General features: G+C 47.1%; 1 protein-coding gene across 1 annotated transcript in view; it reads right to left on the bottom strand.

Moving 5' to 3' along the window:
* Positions 1-334: 334 nt before the first annotated feature.
* FAM193A (family with sequence similarity 193 member A) overlaps positions 335-16,387 on the bottom strand; it is a 114,075-nt gene continuing 98,022 nt past the window's right edge. Inside the window, exons 21-23 of the mRNA XM_075570786.1 lie at positions 9,730-10,639; positions 3,047-3,128; positions 335-1,209 (exon numbers count right to left, since the gene is read on the bottom strand). Coding sequence (XP_075426901.1) covers positions 1,116-1,209; positions 3,047-3,128; positions 9,730-10,639 — 1,086 coding nt within the window. The 3' untranslated portion in view covers positions 335-1,115. The remainder of the gene's footprint in view (positions 1,210-3,046; positions 3,129-9,729; positions 10,640-16,387) is intronic.

The raw sequence follows: 16,387 nt of genomic DNA on the forward strand, positions 1-16,387 counted from the left end.
CTTAAAAAAACAGGAGATCCCCGAGATGAAAATAGTGACATTTGGTTGAGCCTCCGAAATTCACCCTGTAAAACAAAATGGGGCTCCTTTCATATAATAATACTTACTGCACTTTTATTCAACAGTCTGGAGGAACCTGTTGACACAAATGTAGAGCATTGGCATTTGGTATTTATGGCCTTGTTCATTGAAAATCAATACAATATAATAGTATGTATGTGTGAAATCGGAGTGCGTTTAGAACTTTAATTCCATGATGTATTCAGCGCAGCATAGAAAATTCCTTAACGCCAACAAATCTGGACACAGAAAAACAACAGACAACAGACAACCCTTCTGCCATACTAATGTATTCCATCTTTCAAAAAGAAAGACATGATTTTAATATTACTTAACAATATGTTAAAAAAGTAGCCACTTGGGCATCAGTGTTAATACAATTATACACTCTAACAGATTGATAGTGTGAATGTTTTTTTTTTTTTTTTTCATTTTTGTTTTCTTTTACTTTCTCATTCTGCAAGTATTCTTACACAAGTTGGCTACAAGTCTGGAAAAAAAAAATCAAACACAAATAGCGTAATTTGTACACTTCTTTTAAACAGTAGATTGTGAAAACTGGAGAAATGTTTTTGTCCCATACGAGTTCTTGTTTTTTTCCCCCACCCATGAGAGTTTATAGAATTCAGGAGCAGATGAGTACAATGAGGTCCATTTCTTTGCCAGTAGTCAGTGTAACGTAACAGCGCACTGCAGAAGTGACGAGCCACTGTTGATGATGCAACTAGCTTTTTTTTTTTTAGCCTCCACCCAACCCGAGGAACCAGTCTGAAGTCTGAGGCCAAGGCAATAAGGAGAGAGAGCATATTGCTACAACCAAATAAGTCTCACTCACAGACTACAAGCACACAAGCTAACAAATTCTGGTAGAAAGTGGCATTTTTTTTTTTGATAATGAAAGAATTATCAGGCCGTGGGGGTTCAGTGCAGATCCACACAGCACTGGGGAGAAGGCAAGGCAGCACTGGCACAAGGCCTGATAAGTGCTCAGAACAGCAGGGCATAAAATCAGTGGGATTGGTTCCTGCAGGGTTACCCCCTCAAATTGTGTGATCTCAGTGTGCAGCGTAAGTTGTTTTCTTCAGGGTAAAGTTGGACCAGTTGATAGAAAGTCTCTGTCTTGTTTGTCTGGCAGAATCTAAGCAGAATCTGCAAAGAGATCAGAAAACAGATGTACTTTTTTGTAAGGCAAGCGTAAAATGACCCAAAAAGGTCTACTGATTCAGAGAGAAATCACATTTCCTACCACTAACGGTCAATATTGGCAGACATGCTTACAAATATAGGAAGTGTGTGTGTGTGTGTGTGTGTGTATATATTTATTTGAGTTTGCAATTGTCGTGTTAATTAAGTTTTCCATTAAATTGAGAATTACAACTTTTAAAATAACTACTTACTCTTCTGGCAGTATTAACAAAACTGTATGCTGTATTAAAGCAGCAACACTTAAAATACTATGTATGTTTATTATTAAAATAAATGAGTTCTGCAGTATTAGATAGTATTAGATGCAAAGTATCACAAACAGATCTGTTGCTGTGTTCAGAACAGTAGACTGTCTTACTCAGAAAGCTGTAACAATAGTGTTACACTAAGCAATATAATATTATATGTATAATGTTAGCTGCAGCATTTCACAGACGGCAGCATAGTTAGAAGGCCGCCATTATGTTAGGCACACAATCAGGATTTCTACAGATTTATAACAGGAGCAGCAAACGATTGCCAGTTTATGTAAGAATGTCAAATCACACATTGCCACATGCTTTAGATATAAAAAGAGGAAGAGAAAAAGGGGAATGTAGTATTGCTTCTTTAAAGATACTTTATGCATCATTTCTCACTAATCCTATAACAATAAAATTAGAAAATATATATTACATATCGACAAAACAAGTGAAACAGATCCCATTTTAAAAAGTCTGTCCTATTTATTACGAACATTAATGGCAGTGACAGGCTTCATAGGTTATTTTTTAAACCAATAATCGTAAATAATTAAAGACCAGTATAAGCATTAAGGGCCTCATGCAGAGAGCATAGAATTTTAAAATTGGCGAATTTCATAAAAAGTAGCTTTTTTGGAGAGTTTTATTCTCCATATGCAGAAAAGTGCGAATTCTGCTATGTTTAACATGGATGCGTGTGGCGAGTTTAAATTGGCGAGATGCGCGCTTCAGAAACGTGTAAAAACAAATTCGCGCCTTTTTTTCCCCTTTACTATAGGCGGCGAGCGCCATCTTGCCATCTTTTCCTGGCGCGGCAAAAATGCGAGAATCGCGCCATTTTTTGGCGCGAACAGCCGCTTTATGCCGTTCGCACCTCTCTGCATTCGGAGTTTTAAAAATGGCGAGATGGAGGTTCTCGCCAGCCGCGAGGCGAGTTTTAGCAATTGAAAAAACAAAATGGTGCGTTTTTCGGAACTCGCCATTTTCTGCCGTTTTCTGCGCGAAATTGAACAAAAAATGGCGAGTTTTGAAATAACGATGCTCTCTGCATGAGGCCCTAAGAGAGAAAAAAAAATGTTTGAAAGTGATCATTTATAGCAAAGACTGAGGAAGGGGAGTTCTTGTTTAATTAGTTTTCTCCTTCCCAATCATGAGGTGATTAGTTAGGCCTCGGCTATAGTGGGCACGCACGCGAAGGAGCACATGGCGTCGCACACACCTGTCGCCCGAGCGATCTGTGGACTGAGATCGCTCGCGCCGGAGAGGCGCTATATGGACGTGGCCTTACTTGCCAGAGAAAGGGAGGGCCAGCAAAGCACTGGCACCCCTTGCAACACGTTGCATGTAGTTGCGTTGTAGACACCCCTGGCACTCCAGCGGTCGCAGTAACACAAGGTAAAGTAAAGAAGATGAGAAAATTATAACTGCCATAGCTAAATTACCGAGGACCAAAGGGAACAAACTGCTGTGAAATACATGTTCAGAGTGTAAGAACTAGCTGGAGATTGCTTCTTCAACAGCTAGACGTGAAGGATTACCTTTTAAAATATTCCACCTCTCGCTCGGTTTCATCCATGTCCACGCTGTCAAGATCAATGTCTTTTGGAAGGAATACATCATCTTAAAAAGGAAAAGAAAAACAAAATGATCAGGCTGCTGCCTTCTTGTTAATAAGTTTTAACATTCCAATGGACCTGGGGAGAGAAAGCTCATCGATTGAAAATGCACATCCACCTATGCGGCTCACTCAAGTAGCATTGAAAGCGTATTGCGTGTATGATGCGATCGGCTTTTTGCTCCTCAAACTATTTTTGCAGTGTTTGCAGCCGTTTAATTCGCTTACCATAGAGGTTACCAATGCAGCCATTAACAACGTAAAGGTGGAATCCCTCGTAGGCGACTACATGTATTGTGTAATGAGCCCATTCAATTGTAATCCTCAAACATGTAAATATGCTTACAGCAAAGGTTTAGCTACTCGTGATTCTTGAGAAAGGAGGTTTTCTTTTCCTTTTGGGCCTTTAGTGCTCGTCTGACCGCAGATAACTAATTGGACCACATTGGAAAATGGCCAGACAATCTGCTGTAAAAAGATCCGACCATATTTGATCCTTAGCTTTCTTTTCTAATTAGGATAGCCAATGAAGTGTTTCCTCTACCCTTACCTTATAAAGATAGGAAAAAGGAGATACAGGGGGGGGGGGGGGGGGGGGGAGACTTGCCTGTGCAATATCATGTTACATGCACTGTGATCACACACACACACACTTTACAAAGAATATTTTAAAATACATAGAGCAGTCTTATCTTGATAAAAAAAGGGCAATCACCCATATATTCCCCTTGAAAATGTCCGTGCCATTTGTTCATTGTGGCTCAAATAGGGACTGCATTTCAATGTGTGAATGTCAGTAGTCATTTTCAATTCCCGGTGCTTACATTATTATTTTTTTTAACAAAATCTCTCCATAGTGCAACTATAGAATTTAAATTTGTCCACATCACCGAATACAGCAATACAAATAGAAACAAAATCCCAGAGACTAGGGATATGTTACTTTAAAGGGAAATCACAAGCATTTTTGTCCCATATAAAATTTTATAAAATGTTACAGCGTGAAGGACCCAGAAAGGTTTGAAAGCTTAGAATAAATACTTGTTGGACCAATAAAAGTATCATATACCACCTACTCAGTTACCCTAGAATATTAATTACAGGCTGTTAAACCGAGCATGAATGAAATCCCTGCTCTGATTGGCCAAAATTCCGGGCATTTTGATTCAGTAATGGCTGGAATTTTTTGGCACGTCGCCAAGTTTTAATTTCTAGCCAATCAGCTTTCCTTTGTCAAACAGTGAGTGAGAGCAGGTCTCAGACAGGGGAGGTGATAGGATAAGAGGCACCATCCATACACTGACTCCACCCGCTCCCTGCAGAGAGCGCCTATCGGTGTAAGTATAGGGCAAAGGGGGGGGGGGGGGCGGGGGAAGAGAGCGAGAGTATAGGGAGGGAGGGGGAGAGTATACAGCATGGGGGGGAAGGGTGAGTATAGAGGAAGGATGAATATAGAGCAACGGGGGAGGGTGAGAATATATAGAGCAGTGGGAGGGGGAGAGGATATAGAGGAGAGTGAGAGTATATAGAGGAGCGTGAGAGTATATAGAGCAGGGAGAGGGTGAGAGTATATAGAGCAGGGAGAGGGGGAGAGTATATAGAGGAGGGTGAGAGTATATAGAGCAGGGAGAGGGGGAGAGTATATAGAGGAGGGTGAGAGTATATAGAGCAGGGAGAGGGGGAGAGTATATAGAGCAGGGAGAGGGGGAGAGTATATAGAGCAGGGAGAGGGGGAGAGTATATAGAGCAGGGAGAGGGGGAGAGTATATAGAGGAGGGTGAGAGTATATAGAGCAGGGAGAGGGGGGGAGTATATAGAGCAGGGAGAGGGGGAGAGTATATAGAGCAGGGAGAGGGGGAGAGTATATAGAGCAGGGAGAGGGGGAGAGTATATAGAGCAGGGGGAGGGGGAAGTATATAGAGGAGGGGGAGAGTATATAGAGCAGGGGGAGGGGGAGAGTATATAGAGCAGGGGGAGGGGGAAGTATATAGAGGAGGGGGAGAGTATATAGAGCAGGGGGAGGGGGAGAGTATATAGAGCAGGGAGAGGGGGAGCGTATAGAGAGCAGGGAGAGGGGGAGAGTATATAGAGGAGGGTGAGAGTATATAGAGCAGGGAGAGGGTGAGAGTATATAGAGCAGGGAGAGGGGGACAGTATATAGAGCAGGGACAGTATATAGAGCAGGGAGAGGGGGAGAGTATATAGAGCAGGGAGAGTATATAGAGCAGGGGGAGGGGGAGAGTATATAGATCAGGGAGAGGGGGAGCGTATATAGAGCAGGGAGAGGGGGAGAGTATATAGAGCAGGGAGAGGGGAGTATATAGAGCAGGGAGAGGGGGAGGGTATATAGAGCAGGGGGAGGGTAGTATATAGAGCAGGGGGAGGGGAGTATATAGAGCAGGGAGAGGGGAGTATATAGAGCAGGGAGAGGGGGAGAGTATATAGAGCAGGGAGAGGGGGAGAGTATATAGAGCAGGGAGAGGGGAGTATATAGAGCAGGGAGAGGGGGAGGGGCGTATATAGAGCAGGGAGAGGGGGAGGGGCGTATATAGAGCAGGGAGAGGGGGAGGGGCGTATATAGAGCAGGGAGAGGGGGAGGGTATATAGAGCAGGGAGAGGGGGAGGGTATATAGAGCCGGGGGAGGGGAGTATATAGAGCCGGGGGAGGGGAGTATATAGAGCCGGGGGAGGGGAGTATATAGAGCCGGGGGAGGGGAGTATATAGAGCCGGGGGAGGGGAGTATATAGAGCCGGGGGAGGGGAGTATATAGAGCCGGGGGAGGGGAGTATATAGAGCCGGGGGAGGGGAGTATATAGAGCCGGGGGAGGGGAGTATATAGAGCCGGGAGAGGGGGGTATATAGAGCAGGGAGAGGGGGAGAGTATATAGAGCAGGGAGAGGGGGAGAGTATATAGAGCAGGGAGAGGGGAGTATATAGAGCAGGGAGAGGGGGAGGGGCGTATATAGAGCAGGGAGAGGGGGAGGGGCGTATATAGAGCAGGGAGAGGGGGAGGGGCGTATATAGAGCAGGGAGAGGGGGAGGGGCGTATATAGAGCAGGGAGAGGGGGAGGGGCGTATATAGAGCAGGGAGAGGGGGAGGGGAGTATATAGAGCCGGGGGAGGGGAGTATATAGAGCCGGGGGAGGGGAGTATATAGAGCCGGGGGAGGGGAGTATATAGAGCCGGGGGAGGGGAGTATATAGAGCCGGGGGAGGGGAGTATATAGAGCCGGGGGAGGGGAGTATATAGAGCCGGGGGAGGGGAGTATATAGAGCCGGGGGAGGGGAGTATATAGAGCCGGGGGAGGGGAGTATATAGAGCCGGGGGAGGGGAGTATATAGAGCCGGGGGAGGGGAGTATATAGAGCCGGGGGAGGGGAGTATATAGAGCCGGGGGAGGGGAGTATATAGAGCCGGGGGAGGGGAGTATATAGAGCCGGGGGAGGGGAGTATATAGAGCCGGGGGAGGGGAGTATATAGAGCCGGGGGAGGGGAGTATATAGAGCCGGGGGAGGGGAGTATATAGAGCCGGGGGAGGGGAGTATATAGAGCCGGGGGAGGGGAGTATATAGCGCCGGGGGAGGGGAGTATATAGAGCAGGGGGAGGGGAGTATATAGAGCAGGGGGAGGGGAGTATATAGAGCAGGGGGAGGGGAGTATATAGAGCAGGGGGAGGGGAGTATATAGAGCAGGGGGAGGGGAGTATATAGAGCAGGGGGAGGGGAGTATATAGAGCAGGGGGAGGGGAGTATATAGAGCAGGGGGAGGGGAGTATATAGAGCAGGGGGAGGGGAGTATATAGAGCAGGGGGAGGGGAGTATATAGAGCAGGGGGAGGGGAGTATATAGAGCAGGGGGAGGGGAGTATATAGAGCGGGGGGAGGGGAGTATAGAGAGCGGGGGGAGGGGAGTATAGAGAGAGGAAGTATATAGAGCAGGGGAGGGGAGTATATAGAGCAGGGGGAGGGGAGTATATAGAGCAGGGGGAGGGGAGTATATAGAGCAGGGGGAGGGGAGTATATAGAGCAGGGGGAGGGGAGTATATAGAGCAGGGGAGGGGAGTATATAGAGCAGGGGGAGGGGAGTATATAGAGCAGGGGGAGGGGAGTATATAGAGCAGGGGGAGGGGAGTATATAGAGCAGGGGGAGGGGAGTATATAGAGCAGGGGGAGGGGAGTATATAGAGCAGGGGGAGGGGAGTATATAGAGCAGGGGGAGGGGAGTATATAGAGCAGGGGGAGGGGAGTATATAGAGCAGGGGGAGGGGAGTATATAGAGCAGGGGGAGAGGAGTATATAGAGCAGGGGGAGAGAAGTATATAGAGCAGGGGGAGGGAAGTATATAGAGCAGGGGGAGGGAAGTATATAGAGCAGGGGGAGGGAAGTATATAGAGCAGGGGGAGGGAAGTATATAGAGCAGGGGGAGGGAAGTATATAGAGCAGGGGGAGGGAAGTATATAGAGCAGGGGGAGGGAAGTATATAGAGCAGGGGGAGGGAAGTATATAGAGCAGGGGGAGGGAAGTATATAGAGCAGGGGGAGGGAAGTATATAGAGCAGGGGGAGGGAAGTATATAGAGCAGGGGGAGGGAAGTATATAGAGCAGGGGGAGGCGAGTATATAGAGCAGGGGGAGGGGAGTATATAGAGCAGGGATAGGGGTGTATATAGAGCAGGGGGAGGCGAGTATATAGAGCAGGGGGAGGGGAGTATATATAGAGCAGGGATAGGGGTGTATATAGAGCAGGGGGAGGGAAGTATATAGCGCAGGGGTGGAGGCCGAGTCGCTGTAGGCAGTGTGTGGGAAGACGGAGAGTTGCAGTGTGTGTAAGGGGGAGAGTTGCAGTGTGTGTAAGGGGGAGAGTTGCAGTGTGTGTAAGGGGGAGAGTTGCAGTGTGTGTAAGGGGGAGAGTTGCAGTGTGAGTAAGGGGGAGAGTTGTAGTGTGTGTAAGGGGGAGAGTTGCAGTGTGAGTAAGGGGGAGAGTTGCAGTGTGCGTAAGGGGGAGAGTTGCAGTGTGCGTTAGGGGGAGAGTTGCAGTGTGAGTAAGGGGGAGAGTTGTAGTGTGAGTAAGGGGGAGAGTTGCAGTGTGAGTAAGGGGGAGAGTTGCAGTGTGAGTAAGGGGGAGAGTTGCAGTGTGCGTAAGGGGGAGAGTTGCAGTGTGCGTTAGGGGGAGAGTTGCAGTGTGAGTAAGGGGGAGAGTTGTAGTGTGAGTAAGGGGGAGAGTTGCAGTGTGTGTAAGGGGGAGAGTTGCAGTGTGTGTAAGGGGGAGAGGGAGCTCTAGCGCACGTGTGTATGTATATCTATATATCTATCTGCAGTGTGTGTATCGATGAATATAGATATAGAGGGGGAAGCTTCAGTGTGTGCATTTAGGTGTATATAGAGAGGGGTTCCAGTGTGTATGGAGAGGGGCTTTAGTGGATTTACAATTTTATTTTAACAAACTAGTACAGTAAATGCACAAAAGAAAACGTAGAATATCATATATACATACATAATGTACTTTATAAGTCTCTATACATGACATTAACCATGTGCATCTATCTAAACATGTCATTTATAAAACACAAGGAATTACTACATCCAAGTTATATAAGGGAACAAACTATATAACACGATACAGGATCTCTGGCTAAGGCTACGCTTATAGTGACAGCGAAGTCAGGCTACGGTTGCTAGAAAAATCAAATTGAGATTACTTCCAGCGATCGCGCCGGCGCGCCACGCTTACTATAAGCGCACGCGACGGCGGCAATGCGTTTGTTTTGACGCAACGTCGCTGTCGCCGTCACTATAAGCGCAGCCTGATGTAGCTCAGATAGGCCCCCATGAGCTGAAAGAGCGGCATTGTTCCTGGAGATATACGGATAAGTTGTAGTGAAGCAAAGGGAGTGATTCAGATGAAGCATGCACGTAAAAATTCAAGACATCCCAAATCTATAAGGAGATGTGAAATAAGTTTGTGAGGTACAAAAAACTACACTGAAGTAATCATACATATGGAAAACCGAATATAAGCTCAAGGAAATACAGACCACAAGATCAAAGATCTGAGTTTGTAAATATAAATGGATCGAAGTGGAGCATAAATCGGGTTGAGAGGGTATATATATATATATATATATATATATATATATATATATATATATAAATATGTATAGATATATAGGAGGGTAGGAGGAGACACATCTATCTGGAGTTGTGCACATGCAACAGTTAGAACACTCAGATGAAGTTTTACATGAAATCCTCAGTGAAAGTCCAATACTTTATAACATCCCCGTGTCTCCGGTATGGAGTAACAGCTTACTCACGATCATTCACCGTCCTGCTCCTCCAGCTGATGGCACTCACATCCCGATCAGCTGTCTAAGTCCTCGGTAACCACGAGTGCGTCTCTTCAAATGGTAGGCGTCAGAAAAATAGTTGGTAAATCGATGAGACTGTCTTATCGATTTACCTACTATTTTACTGAACTAATCAAAGTCAACATCCCCATCCTGAAATTACCATTCCAAGGACGATGAAGCGCACACACTGGAATGCTTCACACGCTGATCATAACCCAAAAACATATCAATAAGCATTAAAAGGAAAAACAGTTTCTTACCGATGGAGTTATTGACTTTATCACCTTTCTTCTTCTTACTCTTCTTGCTCTTCCCCTTTGGCTGGGGCGATTCTGCGCTGGTCAGTTTGTTGTTTTGCTGCTGCTCGCAGAGTGTGTGGGGATCGTTCGCTGCCGGAGCCCTCTCGTCCTTCACATGATTCAGCTGCTTCTTGTTATTACCGTTGGCTTTTTTCTCCTCCCTTTTCGGCTCCACGACTGACGCCACTTCTAGTGCTTTGACTTTAGGTTCATTTTGGTTTTTCACTTTCGGCTGAACTTCAGCGAGCTTGGAAGCCTCTGCTTTTTTCACTTGCTCAGGGGCGAGTTTATGGATTTGCAGTTTTGGCTGCTTCTGTTTGACATGGTTTTCCTTGTGATGCACCAAGTCAAGAAGCAAAGAGAGCTGTTCTTGCTGCTTCACCTTCACCTCTTTTGGGGTGTACGCCTTCAAGTCTCCGACGTTTGCATGATTTGGTAGCCCAGTTATTGCCTCAAAAAATGGACCCTTCACCTCTTTTTGGGTGTACGCCTTCAAGTCTCCAACGTTTGTATGATTTGAAAGCCCAGTTATTGCCTCGCAAAATGGACCCCGCTCTATTTTATAGGACTGCCTCCCAATGGGTGAGACGGATTCTTTTATTTCTGACTGTTCAAGGGTGCCGTTGGGGACCAATTCTGGGGTGCTTTGTACAGGTTCCTTAACAGAGAGCGAGTTGTGTGTAAGTCGATCTGTCTTCTGAGAGTCTTTATTTGATCTTTCTTTTTTCTTTTTCTTCAGAGCCTGATACTCCTGATGTCGCAGAAACTCCCGTTTCAACCTCTCATCTTCCTCCCTCTGTCTCTGCTCTTCGAGGAGCTCCAGTTCTTGTCTCTCTCGAGCTTCTGCTTCTTGACGGGCCTTTTCCTCAAGCTGTAAATAAAATGAATACATTACAGTATATATAATATATGCACATATATACACATGCATCATGTTGGTATAACTAAAAGTAGAAAACTCAAAAAATATCACCCGCTTAAAAAAAAAAAAAAAAAGTCATTAAGATATGCTTAAAAACAGGCAGTTTATCGTTTTGCTCACAAAATATATTCAATCAAAATACTTTTATTAACAAGGAAATTGCTTGTGTACACACACACACACACACACACACACACACACACACACACACACACACACACACACACACACACACACACACACACTATATTGCCAGCTTGAAGTGATTTATCTTCACTTACACCGTTACTTTACGGCTAGTGTTTAGTATATCTCCATTATATCCACCTCCACTAGTGTGGTTCTAGTTGCTGCATGTGGTTTGTCTCCTGCTTAATCTTATAGCATAAACTTTTCAGTCCTTTTCTGTTTTGGTCCCCACTAGGATTCACTACTTCACTTCCCCATACAAAGTGACATCACCAGGTTTGCTCCCCACCCCACACTGTTTTTAACCACCAGTGGGGGTGAGGGTATATCTTTGTTTACTGTCTAACTCAGTGGCTTTCAACTTTTTTTGGTTAAGAAACCCTATAATTATATCGTGCAATATTACGGAACCCCAACCCTTTCTAATAACGTGTCTGAGATCAGATGCATTGTAAGGAACCCCAACCCTCTCTAATAGCGTGTCTGAGATCAGATGCATTGTAAGGAACCCCAACCCTCTCTAATAGCGTGTCTGAGATCAGATGCATTGTAAGGAACCCCAACCCTCTCTAATAGCGTGTCTGAGATCAGATGCATTGTAAGTAACCCCAACCTTCTCTAATAGGGTGTCAGAATTAATGCGTTGTAAGTTCTTCGGTATTTGGTACAATTTTCAAATGGCCCAAAAATGGCAGGGAACCCTTTAAGGATGCCCACAGAAAGCAAGGGTTCCTAGTTGAAAAACACTGGTCTACTTGTTTGGTGCTCTTGAAAAAGGCTCAATTGAAACGGAGTATTAAACATCACTTTTTTGAACCTGCATGTCTTTCTGTTCCCTGATTTTGTATTTTTCAGTGCATGGACAGTATGCATCCTACGATATAGAGAGGTGTGTGTGTGTGTATATATATATATATATACAGTGATTGACAAATCACCAAAAAATCTACTCACAACACACAAAAAAAATCTACTCGCCACCTAGTACCAAACATGTGCTGCTTGGGCCAATATTTACTCGCCCGGGGGTTAAATCCACTCGCCCGGGGCGAGCAAATGTATAGGTTTGTCGAACACTGCATATATATATATATATACACACACACACACATACATACATACAGGGCACTCTACAAACTTCTAGGCCAGGGGCGGCCAACTCCAGTCCTCAAGGGCCACCAACAGGCCAGGTATTAAGAATATCCCCGTTTCAGCACAGGTGGCTCAGTCACAATGACTGCGCCAGTTGTGCTGATGCAGGGATATCCCCAAAACCTGGCCTGTTGGTGGCCGCCCTTGTTCTAGGCTGTATGTTGTGGGTGCTGCAAGGTCTTCCATTCAAGTATTACTTCTGTATACCACTATTAGTATGGATATTTCAACCTGTCATTATGGTTTTAGATATCCAAAGTTTAAGGGGAGCGCCAAGTGTTCACAGCGATTGCATGTGAAAGATAAAATAACACAACACAGTGCAACCTATTTGGAAAATGATAGTGTGGGAAGCTGTAGGTGAATTTCACTCACTTTATCCATACGTTTAATGCATAATCAGACTGTCTATCTCTGATTGGAGCAAATGGTGCACTTTTATCATATGTTATTGCTCATAAATATATCTTTGGAAATACTACACCATAAGAGTCCTTCTTTCCTTTATTTGGTTACGTTTTGGGGAAGAATTCACCTTACCTGTGGGATCGTCATTGGAGGTCTGTAGTCACCATTTGCTCCAATCAGAGAGAGACGGTCTCTGATATGCGTTAAACTTATGGATAAAATGTGAGTGAAATTCACCTACAGCTTCCCACACTATATCATTATCCAAATAGGTTGCACTATATAGTTTTTTTTATCTTTTACATGCAATCGCTGTGAATGCTTGGCGCTCCCCTTAAACTTTGGATATCTACAAGAGGAAATAGACTCAAGAACAGTCTATAAAGGGGGTTTGAGCTGTTTTTCAATAATATTTATCTTTCACTTTTTGGTGGTGGTATATATAATTCACATATTGTACTTGCTGATTGAGATACATTTATCATTTGTCCACCATTTAATCTTGGTTTTATATTCACATTTATGTGCACGAGCACCTGAATTTTATGTGGAAATTAGTCACAGTTAAATATTATTCACTTAAACTAATTAGAGCGCCCGATTAAACACCTGATTATGGTTTTGGGACTATTTACATGGGAGATGGTTGTGGCCTCATGACGTCTACTTTTACATATTTTTCGCTGGTTTCTTTCACTAGAACATGGGGTTTCAAACATAAGGCAGGCAAGTCGCATCCAGCTTGCCGAACACTTTTGTCAGGCTCGCACGGGGGTGAATCTTTGCCGGGAGGTGAACGAGCAGGCGTGGAGGAGGGGCCCTCGACTGCAGCAGGAACTATCGCGATGTTTGCCGGGCCAATAGTAGTGCCTTAGCAAGACCTTTGTGCAGGACCCTGCTGTTGCTACCGCGTGTCTCCTCGTCACCTGCTCTGCTCCTGTCTCTACTTGTCACCTGTTCTGCCTCCTCTGGATCAGCACGATCAGCTCTGTGGCACACATGTTCTGAGAAGCAGGCGAGAAGAGTATTTGGGATAGAAGCTGGGGAGGAGGGGAGAATATGCACTAGGAAGTTGAGGATTTAAAAGGTGATCTTCCTTGTGTTTATGTGCTTCTTGAGAAAGGCACCAAAACGTCAAAATAAAAGTTGTAATACAGCTCAACCCCGTTATAGCGCGATTCACTACAACGTGGACCCGCTTATAACAAGCGCTGAGCGTGGCTCCCGTTTTTAAAAAGCTAAGCTGCATTTTTTTTCTTCCATACAAATATTCAATGCTTTATTGCAGACACACACACAGGGGAGAGAGAGAGACACACACACAGGGGAGAGAGAGAGACACACACACAGGGGAGAGAGAGAGACACACACACAGGGGAGAGAGAGACACACACACACAGGGGAGAGAGAGAAACACACACACAGGGGAGAGAGAGAGACACACACACAGGGGAGAGAGAGACACACGGGGGAGAGAGAGACACACACACGGGAGAGAGAGACACACACACGGGGGAGAGAGACACACACACGGGGGAGAGAGACACACACGGGGGAGACACACACACGGGGGAGAGACACACACGGGGGAGAGAGACACACACGGGGGAGAGAGACACACACGGGGGAGAGAGACACACACGGGGGAGAGAGACACACACGGGGGAGAGAGACACACACGGGGGAGAGAGACACACACGGGGGAGAGAGACACACACGGGGGAGAGAGACACACACGGGGGAGAGAGACACACACGGGGGAGAGAGACACACACGGGGAGAGAGACACACACGGGGGAGAGAGACACACACGGGGGAGAGAGACACACACGGGGGAGAGAGACACACACGGGGAGAGAGACACACACGGGGAGAGAGACACACACGGGGGAGAGAGACACACACGGGGAGAGACACACACACGGGGGAGAGAGACACACACGGGGGAGAGAGACACACACGGGGGAGAGAGACACACACGGGGGAGAGAGACACACACGGGGAGAGAGACACACACGGGGAGAGAGACACACACGGGGGAGAGAGACACACACGGGGGAGAGAGACACACACGGGGGAGAGAGACACACACACGGGGGAGAGAGACACACACGGGGGAGAGAGACACACACGGGGGAGAGAGACACACACGGGGGAGAGAGACACACACGGGGGAGAGAGACACACACGGGGGAGAGAGACACACAGGGGAGAGAGACACACACGGGGAGAGAGACACACACGGGGAGAGACACACACACGGGGAGAGAGACACACACGGGGAGAGAGACACACACGGGGAGAGAGACACACACGGGGGAGAGACACACACGGGGGAGAGACACACACGGGGGAGAGAGACACACGGGGGAGAGAGACACACACGGGGAGAGAGACACACACGGGGAGAGAGACACACACGGGGGAGAGACACACACGGGGGAGAGAGACACACACGGGGGAGAGAGACACACACGGGGAGAGAGACACACACGGGGGAGAGAGACACACACGGGGGGGGAGAGACACACGGGGGGGAGAGACACACACGGGGGGAGAGAGACACACACGGGGGAGAGAGACACACACACGGGGGGAGAGAGACACACACGGGGGGAGAGAGACACACACACGGGGGGAGAGAGAGACACACACGGGGGGAGAGAGAGACACACACGGGGGGGAGAGACACGGGGGGGGAGAGAGACACACACGGGGGGAGAGACACACGGGGGGAGAGAGACACACGGGGGGAGAGACACACACGGGGGGAGAGAGACACCCGGGGGAGAGAGACACACGGGGGGAGAGAGACACACGGGGGAGAGACACACACGGGGGGAGAGAGACACACGGGGAGAGAGAGACACACACGGGGAGAGAGAGACACACACGGGGAGAGAGAGACACACACAGGGAGAGAGAGACACACACGGGGGGGAGGGACACTCGGGAGGGGGGGAGAGACACACACGGGAGGGGGGGAGAGACACACACGGGAGGGGGGGGGAGAGACACACGGGAGGGGGGAGAGACATACACGGGAGGGGGGGAGACACACACGGGAGGGGGGGGAGACACACACGGGAGGGGGGGGAGACACACACGGGAGGGGGGGGAGAGACACGGGAGGGGGGAGAGACACACACGGGAGGGGGGGAGAGACACAATTAGTGTGATGTTTCAGTGGCTGGGACAGGCTTGGGGAACCAGTGAGACATGTGGATGTATAACAATTTTTAAGTATTTTCTCAGGAATATATTTAGTTTCCCACTGCTGCGGACAGTGCGGGGGGTAGGGGGAATGGAAAGGCATGGGGGCACCGTGTCCTCATGGGTGGAAACAGAGCCCCTTTCTTCCTGAGCTCAGTCATGTCAGTGCAGTAATAATACGGGGACACCCTATCGACAGCACTCGTGTATGGTAATGTAATGGTGATAAACTTAAAATTAAAATACTTTAATTATACTCATTAAAATAAGTGTCAAAATCGTTGAAATCAATAGACAACTGACAGTGGTAACAAAACACACGAAACAGACAAAAATACACAATACTAAAACTGAGATCTAGGGGGGGGGGGAGAGAAGATCCAACCTATCTGCTAATTAGCAGAGAGAAGCTCACATGAACTTAATAGTTAACCCCCTAGTTCAGCAATGACAAGGTTAAAAAGCCTGTAAAGTAGATACAGGTGACGGTGGACTGACCATGCGCATGTATATACTGAAATGCTATGCAGAGTATATAACAGTTGAGTGAGAACTCACTAATGCTTAGAATCGTATAGCCACAGGAGGCAGCAATGTTCTAATATCTCTGGTCGTGAAGGACCCCTAAATAGAGGGTTAAACCAGCCTAACAATACACAGGTATAAATAGTGGTCAAGATAGTCGTGAGTAGTGTGCACAGGAGCTCACAAAGTGTTATACTTAGCTCTGGGGCA

This window comes from Ascaphus truei, chromosome 1 (assembly GCF_040206685.1).
Source record: "Ascaphus truei isolate aAscTru1 chromosome 1, aAscTru1.hap1, whole genome shotgun sequence".
Classification (NCBI taxonomy): Eukaryota; Metazoa; Chordata; class Amphibia; order Anura; family Ascaphidae; genus Ascaphus; species Ascaphus truei.